The 26534-nt window shown below is 40.6% G+C and overlaps 1 protein-coding gene across 1 annotated transcript in view; it reads right to left on the bottom strand.

Annotated features, from left to right (window-relative positions):
• Positions 1-15323: 15323 nt before the first annotated feature.
• camkmt (calmodulin-lysine N-methyltransferase) overlaps positions 15324-26534 on the bottom strand; it is a 107719-nt gene continuing 96508 nt past the window's right edge. Inside the window, exon 11 of the mRNA XM_014975838.2 lies at positions 15324-20117. Within this exon, the coding sequence (XP_014831324.1) occupies positions 20019-20117 (99 nt within the window). The 3' untranslated portion in view covers positions 15324-20018. The remainder of the gene's footprint in view (positions 20118-26534) is intronic.

The following is a 26534-nucleotide window of genomic DNA, read 5'->3' on the forward strand; positions in this document are numbered from 1 at the left end:
CAAAACTGCAAACCACCGGAAGTGGAGAAATTAATTTCACAATTTAAGACCCAAGTCTTAAAGTGGAAAAGAAAATGCTACCAAAAACTGAGGGAATTTATAGAAACTTTTAGAAAAGAAGAAAAAAATACTCTCGGTTCTCTGGCATATTTCAAATAAAATGTCATTTTGGTCATCCTTGTGGAGCTGAAATAAGGAATGTTTTGTCACGTTTAATGATGAAAAAAAAGTTATTTTTGTACAGCATTGAACTGTGACTCCAATTATCATGAGAATCTACAGTAGAGTACTCCATTAGTAAGACAAAAATAAATAAATGTGAGAGCTGCCACCCTAAAGTAGAAAATCCAAAAAGTTAACATGAAACTCAACATGAAAGAGAATTGTTGACAACAGATCCTTTTCTCAACGTTAACGTTGGATAAGTCTCACTGACCCGTCATTGTTCTTCTCGATGTTATTTTGTTCACCCAGCCTTTGTAAACGTCCTTCTGCCTACACATGAAAGGGAAGTGCTGGGTGGTGGTTGCAGGAATTATCTTGCACTGACAGCCACGTAACAAAAAGCTTGTAATACTTTGAATAATTGAAAGAAAACTGATATAAAGGGATTGCACTGGTGTTCACAAAAGGAGTTAAAAAAAAAGAAAATTATAAACCCTGACAAGCTTAATCTAACGCTAAAAATAGGCTGTGCAGAGAAGCACACAAAAGGAAAAACATATTCAATCACCTGGCAGGAAGTTTGGGCAGTGACTGAAGTTCATAATAAAAGCCTCCATCCGGTCCCGGCAGTTTTCGGACACCGTCTGGCCTCTGCACACAGCTTCGCGTGCAGTGTTTGTACCATGGGGTCTCTGGGTAAATCAAAGTCACCGAGGTTGTTATTGTCTCCACAGGGACATTTCCTATTGAGCTCCGTTTGATGTACGGCAGCAGGTCACGACTGGCCACTTGGGCCAAATACAGGAAGTTGTCTTTCATGTTTTCAGACGCCATTTTGTCAGGTCACGGCTAGTTTATGAGTCTCTCAGGAGTTATGAGTTAGACCTGATTTAAATAGGGAACTGCTAGAACATCTTTAAAGATAAAACCTCGTTAAAATGTTAAAACATGTACTATGTGATAGAAGGGGGAAAAATCGTGAGAAAATAAGATCATCTATAATCCGTTTCTGCCAGAAGTATCATGTAACTTGTTTTTCCTTTGTGTACAATGCATACTTGACATGAGAAAGGCAGCTCTTTGACCATAAGTGATAGAACTGTGTGAGAATGTTGGACGTAGCGCTGTAGCCTGAGTGGTAATTGCCTCTAATGGAAAGACATATAATAGCAAGAGAGTAGGAAGGCCATATACCAGCATAAGAGTGAGAGTACTTTCTTCAGAAAATGGCTGGAAAAAGCTCACTCAAAGACTGCGTGCATGCGTGTGCATGCACATATGTGTGTGCACCGACGGGAGCCTTGCTGCACTGACTACTATAAGGTGGGTAACAGGTGTGTGTCCACCTGTCCTGAAAGATGTGGATAATTGTAATAGTGTGCCTTGGTCTGTAATTTGCCACTACTGCTACCATTAAAGGTACTGCTCTTCTCACCGCTAGATGCAAGCGCTTGGATATGTGCACAAGTACACTCTCACTTGTACAGAGGCAGGAAAGAAAACAAGTACAAAAGGGAAAGAAGACTGAGTCTACAACTCAAAAAAGGGGCTATTTTGTTGTGCATGAAATGTGATCATAGCTTCTGGGTCTGAAAATTTAGGCCACTGTAAAAATACCTGAAAGCAACATTGCCAGCAGACATGAGGAGCGGTCGCAACAAAACACTCACTGATTGTGAAGTAGCAAATCCCCGAAAAGCTTATTTACGGCCCCAGAATAACCTTTTTCCTTCTAAGTTCATGGTCTCAAACGGGTTGCATCTTACTGAAAGTCGTGAAATCAGAAGGAAAACATGATCATTTTTTATTTGTACAGGTTAGTGAGTGGTGTAATAAGTAATAATAAAAAGGTTGTCAGTCAGACTGAACTTTGTTTGATTGGAGGTCAAAGTCTCTCATATTTCATGTCCAGATGGTCCAAACAAGACTCAGTACTTCAATTAACAGACATAGGGCATAATAAAATAGCCTTAGAAACTGTGACAGTTTTAAAGTTGCATGTCTATTCAAATAAGTAATATTCAAGTAAAATAATTGGACCTTGTGTTTCTGTGGATAGACTAAATTTTTATAGAAATTGAAATACAACTTGTATTCATTCCATTCAGATTGAGATGTTCTGCAAAAGGCCACCAGACACTTGTCCTGAAAAACAATCTATTTTGTCAATAAGCTGATGTTAAAAACAAACCAAAAATAAGTCGTTTGACCAGAAATGTTACTGTGGCATAAGTAAAAGTAACGTTTTCACAGAACAGGGCCTTTCTTTGTAAATAAAAAAAGAAAGACAATTACAACTCTTTGACGCACCAAAGAGGTCAAACAGTAATTGACGACACTTGCAACCATTCCCATTTTGCGACGCGAATTAAAATGTGCCTCAAATAATATTGTTTTTGATTTCTCGGAGGCAGGAAGTGACAGGATCTCAGCTGGTGACAGGTAAAAACACATGCTATATTTGATAACAGACATTTCAATGAATAGCTGAACAGTGTTATTAGAGAGGTGAGGGGTGTGGCGCTATGCAGATCACAGAGCAACAGGAAGATGATATTGCTATTACCAGGTGTTGACACATGAGATTGCATTTACATTTTCAGCCGACGGATGTTTTGTTTGTGAGAGTTAGCCACGGAACCTGAATATCAAAACAGGAATCAATATGTAGAATAAATCTGGGAAATTGCATTGTGAAACATGAAAACTCTCTGACATCTCGCGCCATCCTCTTTCCAATCTCGTTTCCCTTTGTCTCTCTTTTTTCCCCCCTTCTTTCCAGGCCTTTTGTTGCCGATGCTCCATCCATCACTTCCTCCAGGTTTTTACCCGGCCCACTCTCACTCTGCGGAGCTTGAATAGGCTGTCTGCGAGAGACTCGTCTCTGTTTGTGTTTCATGTTGTCAATGGCAATGGCGTTATCAATTAGTGCAGCAGTGGGAGCCCAATTAACAGCATCAAACAGCTAATTAATAGAGCTGTGTGAGTTCGTAGTGCACAACAGAAAGCTGCATGACTCTAAACTAGCACAGCCATGCTGTAGCATGAGAAGGCAGCAGGAGAGGCGGGGATCGTAACAATGGCAGAGTCATGTGCACATATATGCACGCCAACATGCATGTGCACAACAATACATTTTAACAGTCGCTGCGTATTTACAAAGGCAGTTGCAGGTTATTTGCAACAGACGCAAAGTCAAGCGAAATCCAGTACATGTGCACACGTGAGATTTGCACACAGGGAAACGTAAATCAGTCACCATGTGAAGATGGTTGAATATGAAGTGAACACGGTTCTCCTAAAGCTGCCACCTACTTCAAGAAGAAGTGTCTTGAAGTATTTCAATTATAAATTTTAACTCAGAGAGCTAATTTAGACAGGACAATAAAGTCCGAGAGTCGCACCTCGTAAAAGTGCACGCAGGGTCAGCGTGACCCTGCCGGGACCACGCACAGGATAAAAAGCTAACATGGGGTCCACTGGACCCTTCTTAGGACTGCAGTTTGGTTAATGATGATTATTCACTAATATTCTCAACCAGTCATGCACACTTTTATGTCAGCAGTGACAAAGACAATATACCACTGCTAATATATCTATGTTTTACTTAAAAGCTAGCTTATCTTTAATCATTGTAGCTTCTGGTATACTGAAGCGAGGCTTGTAGCTACTTGATGAAGACATTGAACAATCAGCAAAGTGACATAATCACGCCGTCCACACCCCTGGACTAGAGGCAAGCAGTGGGAAAACTGGTCCCATTTTGATCTGAGTCTTCAGCCCCATGAAGCCCTGATCTAACGACACTCCAGATTCAGGTTAAATGACACACAGGTGGACCCAATTTAACAATCAGGTGTCTTCTGAAGACAATGGAAGCTGCATACAAATGCATACCACTCTTTCCAGATTTTTTTGTTGTTAATTTTTTTTTTTTTTCTTTCAAGTCAACAATATGCACTACTTTTTGTTGGTCAATCATGCAAAATCGAGAAAAAACCCCCCCACCAAAAATTGTTGTTAAACCACAAAATGTAAAATTGTTTAAATACTACAATACTCTTCCAGTACACTGCATTTATTAAATACTGTATATTCCTTCTCAGTACATTGACAAATAATGAGACAAGGCCAGAGAGTCAGTGTTCATATACCACCACATCACCTGCTACAAGTAGTTGTGTAGTTTACAGGCACATGAAGAGCTTTTACAGACCCAACTGACACAAATGGGATGTGTCTGAATTGTTGTCTCTGTCGAGGTCAACAGTTGGCACTCTTTGTTCCTATCAAGGCTCGCTGGCACCGCCGAGCCGCAGGGAATCAGGCCAGCGAACGCAACAAGTAAAGTGCTCCGTTTTAGTCACGACAGCTGGGCACTTGTTTAAATCAGCTGGCACGAAAGGCCACAAAATGTACTTCAGACAAATGGCTCACCGGTTAGCCATGGCCAAGCTCCAGTTCAGACTGGGCTTCGGCGAAGAGTCGCACAGGTAATCACACACTGTGTGAATTTACACATGCGGGGCGCAACACGAAGCAACCAGACTCTCCTGATTCGAGCCAATTTTTCGGAGGGGTTCCAAAACGTTTTAGCACATACTCGGCTCGGTCCGCCGAAGCTGATGACAAAAAGAGGACTCGAGGCAAGCCGACTCTTGACAGATGACGGCGTGCCAGCGCCAGAGGCTGGACTTGAGCTGAAGTAGAGTCTCTCTCTCTCTCTGCAGGATGAACCCAGGATCTACCCCTAAGCAGAGTCTAAACTCACCTGCTAGAAGCAATGCTGCACTTAGGGTAAATCGGGGATGCAAACTCATAAGGTAGCTAAGAGCTTAGCCTCTTCCAGAAAACTCAGCACTGAGTTTTAAGAAATCACTCTCACTCTAATATACATACACTCTATCAGAGGTTTTGGGTACAGCCCGGGGAACACTCCAGTTCTATTCAACTAAACAGAGCAATAGGACTGAATCAGCAAAAGGTTAATTGCACCAATGTCCTTGTGCACATATGGACTGGAAATACGAGCATGTGAGTGTGTGTAGCTGTGTTTGTCACAGTGAGTGTATTTGCTGAAACCTTTGCACAACTGCTGTATTGAAGCAAAATGCCTTTTTGTCGCAGAAGGATTAGTGAGGACATAATCTATGTACATTTCCCCTGAGGAAGCACACAAGTGGCTGCTGGAGTATTTACCTCCCCCCATCTAAAGCAAAAAAAAAGGAGAAAATTGTGTGGAACAGGTGCATACCACCCTGTAGGCTGACACAGAGGAAGGCTGCAAGGAGGAATACGACTGAATCAAAAACTTAAACTGCTAATTCACCGTCAGCTGTTTAGACCCAGTGATTTTGGTTGATTTATATTTACTCGACTGCCACACAAAAACAAACACAAACATAGCCAATAAAGACATGTAGGTGATGAAACACAGCAGTGGCTCTATGATGTACTCCTATTACGAGATATATAATAGCCTGCAAGATTGGATATCACTATCAGACGTATTGATGCACCATTAACGTTTCCCCACATTTTCACATGTTAGCGTTGAACCTCCATGTATTTAGTTGGGATATTCTGTGATAGACTAACACAAAATGGTGAATTGCTGTTTGTTCTAGTTTTAGTCCCATCAAAGCATCTTCTCTCACATGTCGGACTGTTTCCATCGTGCTTCTTGTGGCTTTGTTACAACTTCTTTTTTCTTGCCACTCTGCCATAGAGGACACATTTGTGAAATACACAAAAATACCTGATCCACACCCACCTGAGCTCTGTATTGGAGATCTCGTAGTCATGTGATGCTGGCCTCATTTTGTTTTGTTGTTTTTTTTGTTTTTTTTTTTGCATAATGAATAGAACAGTCCTACATTTTTTTCATAATCTAACCTGGTGTAAATTTCTTCATAACTTGAGGTTCCATTGTGTTTGTGTTCCCTGGTTGTCACAATGCTGTTTATTCACTATTCATTAACTAACCTCTGAGGTCTTCACCGAACATCTTTGGTGAGAGATAGATTACGTCACACCCAGGCTGGCTTTACCATTACTTGGCTTTTGAAGGTGATTGTTGCACTCAATTTTATGTTGGCGTATCAAAGTAAAGGGTGGCGAACCCAACTGCACAGCACTTCTTTTTTTTTTTTTTACAAAATAAATGAAAAGCCACAGAGATCATCTGAGTTCCACTTCATATTTATGAGCTATTTCTATCACTTAAAATACCAATAATGAAATTAAGTTCATGTGGAAGTGCAGCAAAAATAATAAATGTCAAATAAGTAATCTTTGAGGAAGAATGATCTAAGTGACTGTCTACTTGATGGTGATCAAGACCCGGAGCGTCTGACCACGGTCATGTCTGCGTGTGGTTGAATTAAACCTTCGCTTAAAAGCCAAATTTTTTGCACTGCTTTTCTGGGGGGCTCAAAGTCAGTGGCAGAGTGCCGGGCTGCGGCCTCATTGACCTTCAAAAGCAGACACGAGGGCCCACTCCATCCAGCCAGCACCACTTGTGGCAGGAAGAGAGGCTCATTGACTGGCCCCCAACGGCCCCCTGGCCCCACCAGAACATGGGTCGTCAAGCTAGAGCTGTTTCCCTGGCGACCACCATCACATAGGCCAAAGTGAGGTGATTAGGAGTGCGAGGGTTAGAGGGGGAAGCGGGGGGAATAATGGAAAAATGGAGACAAAAAGGTGAGAAGGCAGACAGAGAGTTGGGTACGCAAAATTATATAAAGTTCAACTGATTTGAGAGTTAGAAAAAATATAAGTGTGTGGTTTAATTTACAAGTTGGCTAGACTTCCCTTGATTGACTTATTTATTTATTTATTCTTGTATTTTCCCAATGTAAAAATTAGAAGCTACCAGAAGTGTAACATGGGAAAACAGTGGTGAAGAAGGCTGAGAATCCCACAGAGAGATAAGGTCTATAGCGGCAAACCAGAAGAGATGAAGCAAGGTTTCCCCCTGTGGTTGGGGCGCTCGGCAGTCATTCAGTCATGTTTTTGAGTCAAAAATGTTTAAAGTTGACAGGAACTTTGAAAATATCACTTGATAATTATGTGTTGTTAAAATATTGGAAGATTAATATCTGAACACCAAAAATAAAACCTTAATAATGCAAACATTTTAAAAAGACTTAAATAAATAAGCAATGCTTAGCCTGGTGGGAGCACAAGTGAAGGCTGGTGGCCCGCCAGGCTTATAATACACTATGTTAGATTGTTTTGAAATCTTCAGGAGAAAAAGAATAAAGCAATTTCCAAAGGCATTGGACAGACTTCTGTATACAGATAACAAAAGTGATTATTCAGCAACATTTATCAGTCTAAAACTAAAATTTCCAATGAAGAAACTCATTGGTTTGACCCTGTCAGTTACATAAAGGCTTAAAATCTTTCAACGCTCTCAAGTTCTGCTTTTCCTTTTAGACCTTTTTTCACTGGTTCAATTTTTGAGCTGATTTATTTTTTCATACAAGGTTCCAAAGATAATATGAAGCTTTTACCACTTCATAATATCACAACCATCAAGGAAGTCACCAATGTATTCCTAAATCTCAGGCGTTAAAACACTGAAAAAAAATCACCAAAACAGTGTTTGAAGTGGTGACAAAAGCATGAAGATTTTCATCTATTTATTTTTGATGTTTCACAGACCCGTAGTCGGCCTCACTGATTATCCAACTAAGTCATATGCAGACAATAGCACAGAAGTGACTATTTAGGGAGGCAGGTGTTAAATCAGTACGGCGCTACAGTGGCTAATTGTGGGCTCTTCTCCAATTATAGGACGGGTAAACACCGCCACAAGAGACTGCCGGCGTTTATCGGAAGGACTCTCAACCCGACACAAGCCACTTGTGTCGTCTTATACATCCCAAAGCCGGTTTTTTTTTTTTTTCCCTCCTCCGTCTCTGTTCGCCTCCCGGTTCCACCCAGCCTGACCTAATCAGCGATAAGTTGAGTGCTTTCGTCAACAGAGCAGACCCCTTCAATTAGCGGCGCATCGCTATAAGCTCATGTGTAAGCATTGCTGTGAAATTGCATGTGCGTGCATGCATGCGGCCAGCCTCCGGACTGACCTCGACTCCCTCCAGTTACTCAGCTAATAAGTCGGTGGCTGAACTCGGCCTCCTGCATATCCAGATGGAGAGGTTTAATGGGTATTAAAGGTGGAGGGGCTGAACAGATAGAGGAGGATAACTTAAAGCTGCCGACGGGGCCAGCCGAGCCCGCGAGAGGACAAATGAGTCGCGCAGTTTAGCTAGCGGCTAAACTGCATCTGACGCTTTTCTTTCGTGATTTACTATGATAAACACATCAAATGTGAATCTTTTACCGTTTCCTCTACAGACGGCATGTGATTCCGGCAGAATTCCACCTCCACGCATTTCTCCATTCCTTCTCCTGTAATGAAACACATTATAGTCATCAAGGCCAGCATCAGGTGAGTGTGTGTTTGTGTGATGGGAGGGAGGCGGCGGTGGATCCCACTCATCCACATCAACTTAAACTCAATGGCTTTCTAAATAAATAAATTTAAAAAAAAAAGGAAAAAAAAAAAGGGAAAAAAAATGCTCTCAGGGACTTTGCTACATTCCACTCGATGAGCACAAACAAACGGATCAAAAAGCCATTCTGAAGGGAGGAGTGGGAGGTGGGGAGGGGGCGTAAGCAGAAAAAGCCCTCTTAAAAACAGAGTAAAGAGGAGAGAGTGGGGACAGGAAGCGGGAGAGCCAGCAGACGGGGCTGGAAAAAGAGACTCCACTACCGATAATGAGCGGATCATTTAAAAAGCCATCCCTAAATTGCCTTGAGGTTAGAGAGAAGAGGGGAAAAGGCTTGAAAGGTTTTCAGAGATTCTGAGCGACGGTCGGAGTTGGTGGTGCTGGTGGTGGTGGAGGGAAGGACGAGCTCTGTTCCCAGAGATGTACAGGTGGTTTGAGCTCACGTTTCGGCTGGGGCCGTACTGTCGTACTGGATCATCTCTGAACTGGTAAAGAAAAACAAAACGTAGATCAACATTTTCGAATGAAAAGATGAAAACAGAAGTTGAAAGAAAACATAAAGAGACTTGAAAAGCAATGCAGAGACAAATTATCACTGCTCAAAACACTGGAGGTCCAAAATATCGATCGGAATCAACATCGAATCGATAGCTAGCATGAGATTGATACTTCAGTTTGAGATTCCCTCTCGAAATTTTATTTTAATTTTGTAATGTAGTTTCTCACCGCTACAGTACAAAAAGATTTTTGCTTTAATTTGCTCTTGAATGATCATTTTTGCGCTTTGTTTTTGAACACAATGCACAACATTTGTTTAATTTTATACGTTTCTGATTATCATACAAGTATGTTGGCAAAGTATTTTGTAGACACTTATAAAACTGATCTTAATTCTGCCTTAGGTTTTAGCAAAAATAATTACAATGAAAAATCACAAAGACTCGTAAAAGTCAGAAGTTTGATAATATATCTTACTTAAATGATACGTATCGGTATCGGTGTCAGTATTTGTGATACTGGCTCTGCATTTACCTCCATTTTGATGCTAAAAACCAGAAACTGAACACGCCTGTCTCATGTATCTGGACGTGAACTGCTCCATATTGTTGAAGGACAGAATAAAAAATTGTACCCACCAACTTGTGAACTTTGGAGACATTAGATAAGAAGCACCTTGGAAATGTTCTCCTGTCATGTTACAGCTACAAACACTAAAGCTTATTTTATCAGGATTCTATAGGAGCGACCAACATTCAGTCTGTCAAGTGGATGGAAAACAATATACGGTGTAAGTTAGCCAACTACCAAAAGTTATTCCACCCTTATCGGAGAACTTCACATTTGCAAGATTTTACTCCCAGCATTGCATCTCAACTAAAGCAAATGGTCTTTAGCATTGTTTTGCTCTTTCCAGACACTTCCAAGAGGTTTAAAATTCAAGAATTTGACGTAACGAGCATTATGACGACTTCCAGACAGTTTGACTAAAAAGAAAGAAAGGTGGTCAAGTTTCATGATTCCTGTTTATTGTGAGAGTTTGTTACATAGAACGTCACAACAAACACATGATCTGCGATGAGAAATAAAAGTATTTTCAGTGTGTCTGAAGCACAAACTCCATCCAGCTCTTGACGTCAGGTGGGCAAGGAGAGCGAAAAGGTTTTGTAAGTGAAAAAAATCAGACATTTGTTCATATTCGCTATGTGTTTAAACCATAAATAACTGAATGAAAATGAAAAATACAGGAGGCTCAGTTATGCAGACTCTTCTTGAACCTGGATGTAAAAGCCTCTTGGAGAGCTGTTTAGAAGGAAAGTAAGCAAAAGTAAACTTGAGAGAGCAGCAGCTTCAGCGGCAGTGGCGGCTGCAGACGATCAACAGGCACAACATGACAGTGCAGCTGGACTGCAGCTGAGCCCACGGTCACTGTAACAGTGTGTGTGTGTGTGTGTGTGTGTGTGTGTGGATGCTGGAGCCTACTCTTTCTTTTTGTTTGTTTTTATGCATCATGATACGTGCGTGTGCCTCCGTGTGGGCAGGTACACTGTGTCACGAGGTGGGCTTTATTACTGTGTTTTTGTGGTTGTCGGATGTAGAAACCAGATGATGTGTCACTGATGGGATTCTTGGCCTCCCGCTGCCTCCTCTGCTTTTCAGCAAGAAGAGCAAAGATTTGAAATTAAATCAGTTCAGATTTTCATGCTACCTTGCCGTTTGCTGTGTTTGTGTGATGGAGCAACGGTTGCTTCTGTTGTTTCTGCAGCTGCACTGCAGTAAAACATACAGCGATGGGTTAAACAGCAAAAGTCAGATCCATCAGTAAAGGAACAAGGTTTTACGACCAACACTGTTAAATTGTGGAAACTTGGCACTTCGGGCAATGCATTGTACTTTTTCTGATTGCTACAACAAAATAAAGTCGGATGTTGTTAAAAGCAACTAAACTGATCAGATGTAGTCCAAGACTCATCCAGGAAAGGATATTGACGTAGCATTTGTTGAAAGATTTTCTATTTGTTGTTGCCACATATGTTTTGGAGTTTGTTGCTGTTTTGACACTTTCAAAATGTATGTATCGTACAGCGGCAGCTGTCATTTAAATAGTCTGACAAAGCACTTGTTACTATTAGAAACGACCTTTAAAGAGATGAAGTTCAGTTTCCTTATTATCTAAGTCAGCCATTTTTTTTTTTTTTTTTTTTTTTTTTTGGAGTCCTGAAAGTTTCTGTTGCGATTGGAAAATTGAAAGAAAATAGTTTGTTTTAGGGTGAGAAGTATTTATTCCCTTACAAATGTTACTTGTTTTAAGATCTTCACAACAAATTTTATTATCACACAAAATAACAAAATATTAAGTACATACATAATAGTTTTCACATATATATATATACACAATCCGTGTATGGTTTGTTCTTTGGTTTTTTCGTTTCAAAATAAAATTGGAAAAATATAGATATATACACTTTTTTTTATTATTCATTCAGACCAACCTGGCCCTATAAATGATCTGACGAGGCAGGAGGCTTTGTATCTGAACGTTGGCTTGACTGGATGATTTCCAGTCAAGTCAACTTAGGCCATTATTTTAGGAAGGTGCCTACGTAGTACTATCATAAAAATTGTGGGTATCATCTAGGGCTGTTGTAAACGAATATTTTGGTAATCGAGTAATCTATCAATTATTCTTACGATTAATCGAGTAATCGGATAAAAAAAATAATAATAAAATGAAATATTGGTAAATCTGGCATAATACCGGTGTTACTATCAGATATCAATATCAGTCCAATTTTTCATATTTGAGCATCCCTAACAGTTGCTTTTTTGTAGTTTGGAAAACTAACCTGTAACAATAATAGCTCACTTTCTAAGTTAACTAGAAGAAAAGTTATAGAAAAATCTGAAATTATATTGAATTTAATAACAAAGAGGCAGGCTCACAAATATGCTTATAAAAAATGTCTACAATCCAGCTTTTAGTTTATGTATTCATCTTCAGTGAGTTTAATAGATTAATTAAACTCACCTTGCCACCTAACCTGTCACGCTTTGGGTTTGAAAATACGGGAAATGCCGCCTGGAGTGGGAGGAGAGGGCGAATGAACGAACGTAAGATGGGGTGGAGGGGAGGAAATAGACCAGCGGACTGACGAACCGTTAGACCGGGGGACGAACACGGGGGGAAGCAATAAGGGATATTTACGACACCTTCACTGGTCACACTCAGAAACTCATCTACCAGCCATGTACGATGCGCTCCGCCACCCGTTCCTTCAGACCGGGATATGAAATGTATTGTGCGGTTCGTCGGTAAAGCTACATTTACACGGTAAGCATCAGCTACTCAGCCGCCCGCCCTGTTCAGTCTATCCGCTCACCTCAGCGCTCTTCCCGCCGTTCGCTTTCAACCAGCAGCCCCGGAGGAGAAATGCTGCCGTACTCCAGGCATTCCCCCAGTCATTTTAAGGATGCTTATTGGTTCCCCAAAAACGATAAAAAGTCGGGCATTATCATCAATCAATAAAATCCCCACGGGCCAATCTTGAAGATTGGACTTTATGCCGCTGAGACTTAGTTTTTGTCAACAACTCAAAGGCGGAAGTGAGAGCTCCGCGCAACGCAAATGAAGTCCCGGCCGGAACACGGTGCGCTAACTAATAAAACATAAATTAACGAAGCTTCGAGGCAGGTAAATTTTCCTCGAGGAATTTTAGTAATCGAGGTACTCGAATCATTCGAGGAATCGTTTCAGCCCTAGTATCATCAATATGTGTTGTATGGTTTAACATTATTCTGTTGTGAAAACAGACATTCCTCTGGATGTTAATTAGGGCAAGCTCGTTTGGAACAAGATCAACGAAAAGCATCACTTCAGACGCCAGACTCAAACTCGAATCACCTGGACTCTTTGTTTGCCCCTCCTTGTACATGAAAACATTCAACTCCTCCATATGTTTCTAAAACTCCCCCTGTGATTTGGTGCCTTTAAAAAAAATTACAGCATCTTGGGAGGTAGAAATAACAGTGGTGCAAAACCGTGATATGCAATAATTCACCCACAGTATACACAACGTATCCCAAACACAGGCTTCAGGAAAAGATGTTTTACTTTTATACAATAAACAAGTGTCCATTCTGTGTTTCAGAGCTACACAGAGTAAGAATGTCGAGCTGGAGACGCGGCCTTGGCCGTATCTCTGTCGCTTTTTTTTTTTGTTTTTGGAAACTCTTCTCGAAAATACGGCAGCTTGGGAGGTGGAAAGGCTCGGCGATGTGCAATAATTCACAAATTCTGCAACCACAACCTATACATTGCATCTCAAACATTGGAGTGTGTGAAAGATGTTTTATTTTTATGACATAAGCCAGGATCCGTATGGCTTATACATGGTTTACTTCGGCCACACAGTCACCAGAACAGCTGTAGGCCGAACCTGCGCGGTAAAGCTCCTTCAATGCTGAGTATGGTAAGAGCAAAGATGGTAAAAATGGCCCAGAGCATGTCTCATCTCACCTGTTCTTTACCCAAGATATGATAAATAGAGAGAGTTCCTCAAATGTTTTAGGAATAAATAAAGCTAACTTAGTTAGATTGTGTTGGTTCCTTTTAATGGTGGGACTCTGAATGCACCACAATGTTTGAACTAGACGCTGGTGCGCTTAAATCTGGATGTGTTCGGGTTTCACTCCATGTTAACTTTGGAGACGGTGTAAAATCTACCTTACTTTTATCCCAAAAGCTGGTAAAGATTCACTGATACACACCTTTGGGGAGGAGGGACATGAAAAGGGAGGAACACACAATGACAACACCTAAAAATACAGAGAAGCGGAAACAAAAATTGATCCAATGCTGTGATGTGGCCTCCTGTATCAGTTGCATTTTTGGAATAGTCTCAAACCTCTACATGTTAATTCAAGTCACAAAATAAAACAATATGAACTATGAGCTCCACCGAATAACCTCGTCTCTCTCGTCCTGCAGCACTGCTCTGCATTGATCCCTGAACTGCTCCAGCTCCTCTGCGACGACTCTTGCGTCAAAGGTTGCTCTATTAGAATACCTGCAACTTTAACTTAATTGCATAATCCTCATCATCCACCTCTCGGCGCTCTCTCACTCCCCGTCTCTTTCTTTTTCCTCCCTGTGCTCGCCGTTCTCCCCCGTCCCTTCCCTCTCCATCTTGACACAGTGCACTGAGCCTAATCGTGGATAATTGGGTGGGAGGGGCAGTGGGCCGGCCCTGCCTTTGTGTGCAAAGGGCAAGTGGTCAAGTTAATGGGGCCCTTGTGTCGAGCTGGGAGCACTCTGTCTCTCTTTTTCTCCGTTCGATCATTCTCTCTGCCAGTCAATCTCTGCCTCTCGGTCAACTATTTTTTTTCTATTTCACATCTGAAGCTTTTCCCCGCTGTTTCGATCCAGTTTCCCCTCACTTCCAGCTGTCTCGTGCGCTGCCTTTTTTAAATTTTTTTTATTTTTTTCCCCCTCCCGGGCGTTCTTGTGCCTTCACCAAAGCATCTTTTCTCCCTTTCTCCAGATCTGCCCCATCGTCTTTTTCAGCCTTTGTCTTCCTCTCTTTGCCGCCGTCTGTAGCTTTTTCTATCTCTTCTCTCTGCCTCTTCAGCACAATGTTGGGGAGGAGAGAACAGACCTCTTTAAAATATCAAAAGACAGATCAGGAGGCCCCACTGGTTTCCCCCTCCTCCTTGCATGAATTCTCCCTCCCTTCTTCTGACAGATAAACAGAAGAGTGAGCCTGCCGGATTAGCTGCTGTGTACTGCCTCTCCTCCCTCTCTATTTTCCTCCGAAAGAGGGGGACGGAGGGGGTAGTGGTGTTCACCGGGCTTGATATCCGTGTATGCATATAGGCGCATGTGTGTGTGTGTGTGTAACAAGCTTAGCACACAGGATGCTATTGTGTTTGAAACACACGCGGCAGAAAGTTTAAGTCTGAGGAAAACTTTACTTTGATCGGTGTTTAACTTTCAGAACCGAAACCGAGAGAAAGAGAGAAAAAAGTACATCACCATCATTTTGTATGGATTAGTTGTGCAGATTATAATAAACTGCCTTGCTAATCGTACAAAGCAGTGAAAACATGTACATACAAATTAAAAGGAAAAACGAAAAGTCCAGATTTTGTGAAGAAAAAATATTTTATTCGATCAGAAAAACCATGAACATTCAAATGATTTTCATTACAGCAAAGCAAACACTCATCCTCTTTTCTAAATCAAATCTGTTTGACTTACAAACCTCCTCACTTCTGCTTTTTTTTATTGTCGCATCTGTTTGAGGCCTCAAATTCACACGGAATGACAAACAGGACGCTGAAATGAGCTCTAATAAAAATTATATTACAGATTCAAATGTCTAATTCACACATATGGTACATTAGGTACGAGCTGATAGATCGTTCAGAAAGAGTTTCAATAATAACAAACAAGATATGCATTTTCTACTGAGTCAAACATTGTTTTTCGTTATGGCTAAAAATTGATGCTGATGAACACAATGAAGAAAACGCAGCTGAGTTTGTTGACAGTGGTCCGGTTCAAAAATGAAAATCAGTCACATCCATACACAGACTGAAGTTTAAGGTTGAACTCTTCCTCCTCTGCTATGCCGATGCAAGTCAGCCATGCGTTTCTAAGGCATTTATACGTATCCAAGGTGGATATTATCGATAGCTTTGCTGCTGCTGTTGCAGGTGCGATGTCAGCTACGGCTAAAGCCAGGCTGCCGCGGATTTCTTTGGGGACACGTCGGATAATTCACTTGTACGGGCGTCGCGACTCAGAGGCGCTGTGTAAACTGCAATGTGTCGCACTGCTGCAAAATTGACAAAGTGCAGCAAAAGCTTCTGAAGCGGGCAGCTAGCCGCCTCTCAGACGCAGTGAAAACCCGAAGCCTCAGATCGATTGACTCGGGTTTGGCGGTCCCCACAGTGAGTGAAGCTAGTCATAAATGTCACGACCACAAAGCCCACTTAAAGGAATGATTGCAGAAGTTCGTCTCACTGTAATTCAAGTCAGATCTTCTACAGAATTAGGACTGCCAGAATATTCTAGAGGTCATCTTAAGCTGGGCAGATCCCGTCCTACAAAGCAAAATGATTCAAAGTCAGAGCGTTTGGTTTATTTATTTAGAAACTAATTAAACAGATATGTGATATTACTTATGATTACAAAAAATACTTTCAGAACTTATTTAATTTCTCACAGATTGTGTAAAGGACATTTAGCTTGAATTGTGAATTCTTCAGTAATCACAGAAACACTACGTTTTTTATGGTGCCTCTGTGTTTTAAGGCAGCATGAAATTAGAGAGCCAGCTTGAAACGAATGCAAACAAAAAAAAGAAACCCGCTGAAAGTTTTAATTTATACTTTTAAAGAGTACTTACTGGTTATAATGCTGATTTGTTTAATACCAAACACCTTAAATCTGATAATAATACTAGTCGAATCATGGTTATCTCACCATATTCGTCTTTATGTATAGAAGATTATTTAAGAAATCGTTATTTGTATGTATTGGTAACAGTGTGAAAGTTCGCGGCGACGTCGCAGCCTGAAACACGCCAGCATGTTGTAAATCTTTTGTCAGCTGTTCTTGCTGTATTAGACAGTGATGCTGTGTCTGTGTACGGTCACAGTGGAGGGAAGATATTTATGTTCCACACTCTAAGAAAAAAACAAACCAAAAAACAGCAAATCCCACTGCAAAAACAAAAAAGTGAGATTAAAAATTTCTACTTTTTTTTTTTTTTTTTTTTTGCAATGACATTTCAATCATCAAAACAGTGATTTTTACAACGTCCTTTTTTTTCTGAGGCTGATTATCTTGTGTGAAATGTAAACAGCAGCCACTGGGAAGTACTGCATAGCTTCTTGGCTGCCCTGTACGTCAGTGGATCACAGTGTATCGTGGAAACGCGTCGCTAGCCGCAACACACGCCTTCATACCTGCAGCTTTCCCGATGATACAAGAGACAGGAAGCCAGACAATCTGTGACAAAAAACACCTGAGAACAATTGGTTGATAAAACAAAAAAAAAAACTTGGCATTTTTCGATTGAATAAACTGAAGAAGCAAACATCTGTAAGGTTGTGAATGTAAGAGATAAAGATGTAGATATGTTTGTCGTATGACTCAGGATGAACACAGGATTTGGTTCCGGTTTGAGTTTGATACTCCTGATGATTGTTCTCCAGCAACTAAAGTTTCCAGATTCCCTGGAAACGTCCAGACATTCAGGCATTCTGCAAAGGTAGCCGCAGGTCGTAAAACAGTCTCTATGGTAACAGAAGGGTCATGGATGAGTCTGACATATTGTACTCGTTGCACACTTTATGTATTACTATCTACTTATTTTTACAAAGGAGCCATTCCAGCGACGTTCATTGCAACCTGGTAAAGATGGGCAAGAAGGCTTCAAATGGATTCACATTATTATTATTTATGTATTTACATCATCTCACAGTGAAAAACGCAACCTTTATTTTGAGTAATTCAACTTAGAGTAGACTTTAGATCACGCCTAAAAAATTCAACCTGCTCGAGCCCAGAGGCATTGCGTCCGAGCCCAAAGTAAACCCACCGTATCATTTTAAATAAAATGTTACTGCTTTTGTTTTTAGACCACTGTTATTTAAGTGCAACTTCTCCTGTTTTTAGCTTTTGTTTGACGTCTTCCAGCTCCATCTTGTCGCTTGTTGTAACCTCAGTGTGAGTCAAATCGTCTGGGATGTGTTTAATTTACGTGTGGTATAAATATGACGTGACGCAGATGTCCATTTCTTATGGATGAGGACATATATCTACCACGTAACTATAGACAGTGAGCGGGATGATAACGGAGGCAAAATAATCCTCTAAAACTCCAGCAAAACTGTTGCAACCAATAACACGTTTGGGTCACTGAGTCTCCATAGCGACCTCCTTTTTAGAGTGATGTCAGAAACGCAATCTTTTTCCATTTTCAAACGTTAGCATCGTGAGCTTCAACAAAAATCATGCAGATTGGGTCAGAAGTGTTTTGCATTCGTGTTTTTTATCCACTATACGGTTTCCGTATCTGCAAGAGACAATACTTTTGAGGAACACTGATCTGACGCGTTGAGGAAATATGCACACTTGTTTTTCACTAAATAGCTACTGTAATAAGACCGTCAAGTGGCTCAAAACTCCTGAATGGTTATTGCAACGTCGTTGTTCATGGAGGCCGTCTGTAGAAAACCTCTGTGACCGTTTCATAAAACCAACATGGAGGATCCAGGAGGGGGAACGTTGGCGGTGGTCTGCAATCATGTGACCTCACGCCGACTGTTTGGGTTCGGATGATGCATGTGTGAGCCTTTAGCGCTTAATGCTTGTCACGATGGAGGATCTGTAGTGCTGTGACGGCCTGCTTTTCTTCCAAATAAATGCTAAGGGAACATTATTCATGGGATTATAAACTTTCTTAAGTAGCTAGAAAGAAATTTTGAATTAAAAACTTCTGCAAGAGTCTACAGAAATGGTCTACAGTCATCTCCTTCTCCAGATTTAAATCCTGCAGAAGGAACCAGAAGAGACTATAGGATAAAAAGGTCAAGGATTCCTCTCTCTAAAAATGTTACAGAAGATGAATCGCTGTTCTATTAGCAAAATCAGATTGTACGAAATATATAGAACATTACCTTTGTGTTTTTCCCCACTAAAACACCCAAACAGATTTTCAGTGTGAGATAACACTACTTCAATAACACATCACTTTATTTTCAAGTCTTTACCAGGAGTGCCAATAAATGTCACCGAAACCAAACCGAAATAAGTTTGTTGCGCTCGCCGGCACGGAATACCGTCGTTTGGAAAAGATCGAAAAAAACAATATCTAATTTCACACACACAATCACAAAAATACATCATTTTCTATTCCACAGTTTTGGGTCAATATATACTAGTACAACAGTTCTGCGTGAGCATGATAAATAACTCCTACTCACAACCCCCTTCAAAAATAATGATACTTGACACAATGAGCCAGGTGTGAAGATTCACACATCAGTAAAATCAGAGCAATCAGCTGCATTTTAGCAACTCAAACTGGAACTGAAGAGGGGAATTACAGACGATGGTTAACAAATTAAGATCAGGCTGTTCCTTTCATCATGATACCAAACTGTAAAGCAAACCATAAAGCAATACTGATAGTGGATTCATAGTGTGTGTGCTGGAGATTGATTACTCGTGTTAATTGCAGCAAAATTGCAGAGAAGAAGAAAAAAAAAGTCATATAAAATCTGTGTCTCCTGCAGCAACCGATGCTCTTTTCATCTAAAAGTGCCGTAATGTGTTAATGCACTGCACTGCTGTAACACACACACACACACACAAATTAAGTTCTTTGTACTGACCCCTGACTGGGATGAATGAGATGTTTTAAGAGAAATTAAAGGTGGAAATTGAGGAAGCTGTAAATTGCTCCACACTGCGAGTCGAAGCCGGCCTCCACGCTGAGCGCGGGAACACAGTGAGCGACGTTTGTTAACAGTGACCAGCTAGAGCACTAATGAGTACCTGATATGTACAGAAAACTGTCACGCAATTCACTGCAAGCAGGCGGAAATTCAAATAAATGCATAGGAATCACAGACTCCTTGTAAAGTCGATAAATCCGTAACGGACGGCTAAACTTTTCAACTAGCAGATTAACTGCTAGCTATAAAAGCTGAGTGACCGTCTTCTGGACTGAGAGGAGTTGTTTGGAATATGGCTGGAGGTGAAAAAAAAGGGGAAAAAAATGCAAACAGAGTGTTATGTATAGCAAAGAGCTCCCTTATTCTATTTTACTGAGCTTGGTTAACAGGTTGAGGTCCTTTGGTCAGGGTGACGAGGAGAGGATAGTGGATGTTTTCATCGTATGCCTGCTTTCCTTCTCTCAGCATCTGAAAAAGGACAAAACAGGGAAAAGCAGTGACTAAACAACACGGCAGAAATCTTAGTGTGACGCTGCACATGTAGGAAAAACACAGCCTGAGGGGGGGAAAAGTAGCACTTTAGCGAAACGTGGAGCGAGTGCAAAAACATGGCCTACGAGAAACATCTTGGACGAGTAAATCTGGAGGTTCAGAACTAAAACCAAGCTAAAAGAATCACGTTTAAGACGAACGGTTTGAGAAATGTTTGCACGTGTCAGTTCTGAGGGGTCTGTTAGACTTTGTCAGAGAACTGCTGTGTTCAATTAGATATTTTTCTTTTGGCTAAAACTCAAGTTTTCCGGCACCACAACATGCTGTCCTTCTGCAAGAACGTCACAAATAAGGCACAGAGGAGGAAACTTAATGGCATAAAGACGTAAAGTGTCAAACTGTTCATTTCTTCGTAGTTTTCTTGAGAGAAGTCAGACTTCTTCACAATTGTTTAAAGTGTTCAGTTGTTTTCCAGCGTTCCTAAAGGGAGTGATACTTTTGAGATTTCATTAGATGATCTCTGTTCGGTTTTTCCACCTGTTTCTAAATAGCAAAGTGCACAAATGAAGGACAAAAAGAGGAATGAGAGGCCTAAACTGAACCTGAAAGTAATTTTTGCAGGACAGATTGAAAAACAGCTTCCGACACTGACTTTAAAAGCTTCTTCATGTCTGAATTAATAAGTTATCAGAGTTACTTCAGAAAGCGTTAAGGATTACTGATCACTAGTTGGTTGGAAAAACAATTGGAAGCAATGAAAATAAACTGAGTTAAAGTGGTTTAATGTTACCTAGAAGATATACGGTAAGTTAATAGGTTACATTAGATTTCACTTACAGACAAGATTAAACATAATCCTGGGTTAATCAGAGCAAGACTGTGAGACAGTATTAAAGAGGGAAACTGAGACTCACAAATGAGTTATAGAAATTTTCTATGATATATTTTTAAATATGTGCTTTCATCCAGATATTAGGACAAAAAACTAGATAGGAAAAATGTTACAATGAATAGGAATAATATAATTATAATGAAGAGATGGTAGAGCTACACACACACACACACACATATATATATAGGTTGTTACCATAACTAAACAGTTTTTTAAGTGTTACTCTGTGTTAGGATAATTTTAGATATTTGATTTTATTTCAAGTATTTTTTTTTTATGTGGTTTATTATCGTTTGTTTGACTTAATTGAAAAAGACGTCTGTCAACTTTTAAACTTTTGATAAATTGGACGTTTCTTTGAGAAAACGGGGAGCATTCGGGATTGAAATGAATACCTGAGGTTGTGCTTCAGGTTTTCCCTCGACACTTCTCTCTCCCTCAGCACCTGTCACACATCCTGCAACACCATCACCCGGTGATGTGAAAGTGTGAAATCCTCCCTCCACTCCACAACACTTCACCTCACTCTCCTTTTCGCTAATTTCTCTCCCTTTAGATAAATACGAACCCGCTGCTCGGGTCTTCCTCTAGCTCATTCTTCTTCGTCCCTTTATTTCGCCATTTATTTCGCTAACAGCCGGCCCTTTATGCATGTCGTCTTCGTGTTGCTTTCCCTCCGGGCTGCAGGCCGGCGGTCGAACCTCTGACCTCCGGGAAGACGGTACAAGAACCGAGGAAGGAGGGTAGAACCAGCTGCCTGGGTGTACCGGGGGCAGCTGCCGGTCCACTGTGGGGACCGGAGCCAACGCTGGCCAAAGCAGACGCAGCGAGGAAGGAAGTGGTGGAAGGAGGGATGGAGGGATAAAGAAGAAAGAGGGAGGGGGTGGGGGTGGGCTTACACGGTGAGGGCTGAGAGCTTGCAGAGGTGAAAAGTTTAACAAGCAAAGCTGTTCCTCCTGATCGCAGGCTAGCTAATCAGCTTCATGGGTGGCTGGCTAAATCGGCTCTCTACCCGACCTGCCACCTCACCACCACCTCGTCAGCCTCCCTCCCTACTCTTCTCCCCACCCCACTCCTTTCCAAGGTGCAAGCCATTTATTTTATTGCCACTTTCACCCCAGCCTCCTCTCATTCTGCCTCTACATTTCCCTGCTGCTTCTTTTTTCTCCCTTCTTTGTCCTGCTTGTGTGGACTAAAAGAAAAAAAAAAGTGAACAAGGTGGAAAAGGATGAAGGAGGAGGGGTTGGAGGAGGAGGAAAGAGGTGTAGACAAGGGGAGGGATGGATAAACTGGGTGTCTGGGGTCTCTCTCAGCAGGATTAGGAAACGGAGAATAAGGGATTGGGTGGATGGAAAGATGGGTAGAGGAAGGGATAGAAGGACAGGCTTGAATAAACCAAGAAGTGGGTCGTGATGTAGGAAATGGGAAGATAGAGGGGAGCCGAGGGAGGGAGGGAGAGGGGAGAAAGGTGAAGGGAGAGGGTCGAGGAAGACATGTTGGCGAAATGGACGATGAGGAAGAGGGTCCTCTGGCAGCTGATGGGGAGAGAAAAAAACATGGAGGCAGAGAAAAGGAAAGCAGCGAACACAGACACAGTGGGGATACTACTTATGCATGTGAGACAGCGATGTAAACGTGTGTGTGTGTGTGTGTGTGTGTGTCGGTTTGGGAAAAATTAAAATTCATGACTCTCTTCACAACCATTTGAGTAACAAGATTAAGATGGCGGTTTAGAAAATAGTGCTGGCATTATCAGGCTGCTTGCAGTCCCTCCAGCTGCTTGCCTCTCTATTCCACAACAGTGGGGATAAGAGGATAACGTGTCGGCCCTGTCTGCCCGTCCCACCACATGTCTCACAGTCACAATCCAACACACACACACACACACACACACACACACACGCACACACACACACACAAACGTAGACCTTAAGACAAACTCCCTCCGCACATTGGCCCGCCTGCTTGTCTGCTGTAGGAAGTCCTGAGAGAGTTTGTGTCGCATGGTGAAAATGTGTGTTTGTGAAACTGCTGAGTTAAAAAGGTTTGACAAGAACAGCTAAGACACACACACCCACACACACCCACACACACACACTGCTTCCAACACAAACACAAGCTATATGACTTTTTAGTCAAGACAGGCGTTCCAGTCATCTGGTAGGAAACTCACAGTTCCTTCAACTAAGAGCTAAGAACTGATCAAATGTTTTCACAAAGAAAGAAGATGGACATATAAATTAAAATATAATTTATACTATTCTACAAGAAATTATGATTGTAAAAAAAAACAGGAGGGGTTTTATTTGTCAGACGAACCCATAGGTGGTCGTAAACAAACTTATAAATATCTAAATTTGTTTAAAATAAAAGCCAGCTCTGGCACATTTGAATCACTGCTACAAAAACGATGAAACTGTGACTCAAACATTGATGCAACGACCCAACAATAACATAACATAATTTCACAGCATGTTATCATGACGCTTTACTCACGTCAGCATGCTAGGGGCTTGAACCTGAACCTTATTTAATTTGACGTCAACTAAGCAACATCTGAACACCTGGGAGCAGACGTAGAGCATTTCGATTTCATCTCCAGAGAGATGGCAGTTTGTCTTTCAATGTCAAAAAATACAACATGAGCACTGAAATAAGTCACAACAGGCAAACGTACATCAATGAGTGTGACAAAACTTGACGATAAACAAACTCCTCTTATTTTAATGATTTCTAAAACTGAAATAATTGGACACTAACTTTTTTATTTTGTGTGAAACAAAGATAAATTAGGTTAATATAACTTCCCAAAGCAGTGAGAACACACGGCTGTTTCGCTGTAAAATGTCTGCCTGGCACATTCTGCTGCACTGAAGCAACAGATTACTGAATTTTTTTTTTTTTTTTTAGTTGGCTTTTTTTCTTATTTTACCCCAAATGTGGCAAAATGACAAAATATACAATATTTAGAAAAGTTTTACACAGCAGGAAAATTCTCTTTTCTTTTCAAATAAACATGTTCAAAATATATTTTAAAGCCATTACTGCGCCATAAAGAATGTCTTTATTTTCTAAGCGCAACTTCTTAGCAGAAATGACAGAATCTCCCTTTAACAAGTATTTTCATTTTAAAAATGTCATCCAAAGCATTCTAAATAGAGAGCATTTTCAAAAGTATGGCCGATCAGAAATTTGCCACATTCATATTCTTGATTTGAGAAAAAAAAATGTATAGAGTTTGACTAATGTAAACTTGGTACAAAGTATACTGTATGTTTATCTTAAGAAATATTCCTCCTGTGCAAATAAAAACTAAGGTAGCAAAGGTAAAGGCCATTCAAAATATTTAACTCCTGCATTTGTCCATAAAACAGGGAAACCATCAAAACGAGGACTAAACTAAACTATCAGTATTTTTTATGTTGCCTATTTTAATTTTGTACTTGGGAGAATATCTGTGATGTGCAAACCACAGCAGCCAAATTTGTGGAACTTTCCTGGACATTTCCTTTGATTTCTAAATCTGATTTTGAAGTTTTTATCCATGAAAATGTCCCGAAAACAACATTTTAATGAGGTGAAAAACTCAACAGTGGAGAAAAAAAAATACTTCCTGAAAGAATTCAATGCTAAATGTAAGAATTCTGCCTTGAATGTTTCATGTCACTGAAAACCCCACAGAGTTTGATCTGCTGTCAACTATGATATGCGTTTTTTTTTTGTTTTTTTTTCCCAGATTTGATTTCTGTCCCAGAAAAAGAAAAAAAAAAAAAACACAACGCAAAAAAAAAAAAAAAAAAAAGATAATCTGCTGTGCAAATGAGCAGCAGCTGCTCATTGGGAAATGTGCAGGCGTGAGTGTGTGCGCAGACGTGGTGTATGTTTCCCAGTGATATCATCATGCGGTGTGTGTTTGTGTATAATGTCAAGCCAACATGCTGTCTGAGGGATGTCTGGTCTGTGTAGTGTCGTGATACAGCTTTAGTCTTATGTGCTCACACTGTGTGTGCTTGTGTGAGGTTTGGTGTCTAGAGTGGTCAGTCAGGCACCTTTCACACAGTCACACACTCACACACACACACACACACACATTGCGGTCCTTCAGAGTGTTCATCAGAAGATATGAGGCTTAATCATCTTTAGATGTGGTGGGTGGGAGTCTTGGGGAGGGGGGCACTTCACCGTATCCTGATATCCACCCAGCACTGTGCGCAGGTGCAACTTTTTGCTTTTCACACAGAAGATGCACAAAGATATTCAATTTCAAAATGTAAATGCAATGTTCCCACAGCTCAGCTTGGTTTAATACATGTACAAATTTAAAAATAGTAAATCACTTCGTTCTGGCATTTTGTTTCTCCTACTCAAATCTTTGGTCCTCTCAATGTTCTTCACAGAGTCTATCAGGGGTGATAAAAGGCAGTAGAGACATCATTTATACCGAGATGCATGTTAATATAGTGATACATGTTACATCTTCAACATTTGCTTTAAAATTTAGACGTCATTCAAAACAGCGAATGGAAATTGTTTCAATGTTTAACATAGATCTAAAAATAAATGTTTAGTTTTTGATTAAACCAACCGGTTGGGTTTTATAGTTGAAATATGAAACACTGCTCACATAAAGCACATTGATATCTGCATATGGATCAGGTACAGTGTCCATCACTTGTAAACGCAGAAACTAAAACTGTCGGCCAAATGATAAAATGACAGCTACAGTGATGCTTTCATTATAACTGACTGTTTAATTTTTGCTAAATGTTTTTAGTAACGTCAAATGAGTGCTGGTGAATAGTAAGTGCACTGTCTGTCTGCAGATAAAACATGTATCGTGCATCATCAGGTGGATTAGTATTTAGTTTGTCTGGAAGTGCTCAGAACAAATCCCTATCCAGAAATACTGCGCACAAACTGTTTATTACATCATGAAATGGTGTTCTCCATCTCAGCTAATGAGGATCAGCATATAAAATCACAAAACTGACAAAAGTATTAAGCCACAGGATATTTGTTGCATTATTTTTTTAGATTGTGTTGCATAAGTATAGTGCAATTTTGCAAATTAGATGGCATCCCCAAAGAGATTCATCATTAAGAGACTATATATATATATATATATATATATATATATATATATATATATATATATATATATATATATATATATATATATATATATTACTCAATGTATGAATAAAATATTGACTGTGACCCAGTCCTAATGTATGATTATGTCTAGACAGTAGCTAAGGTCTACAGAAAGGGAACATTTTGGACCGTAAAATGTGTGAGGTGTTTCCAGAACCTCTAAAGTTGCCGCAGTAAAAAAGAACAGTAAATAGACGGGAGAAAGGGAGAGATTTTCTTGGCTGAGGTTTAAGCCACTTTAACAGCCACTTTAATGGCCGGTCTGTCCAATTCTCGCACCAGTGTAGGTGAACGCGTGCGCCAATTTAGTCCACTCCTCGCTGTCCTGTTCTTCTGTAGCAGTGTGT

This window comes from Poecilia mexicana, unplaced genomic scaffold (genome assembly GCF_051168715.1).
Source record: "Poecilia mexicana isolate PSO_F unplaced genomic scaffold, ASM5116871v1 scaffold_15, whole genome shotgun sequence".
NCBI lineage: Eukaryota > Metazoa > Chordata > Actinopteri > Cyprinodontiformes > Poeciliidae > Poecilia > Poecilia mexicana.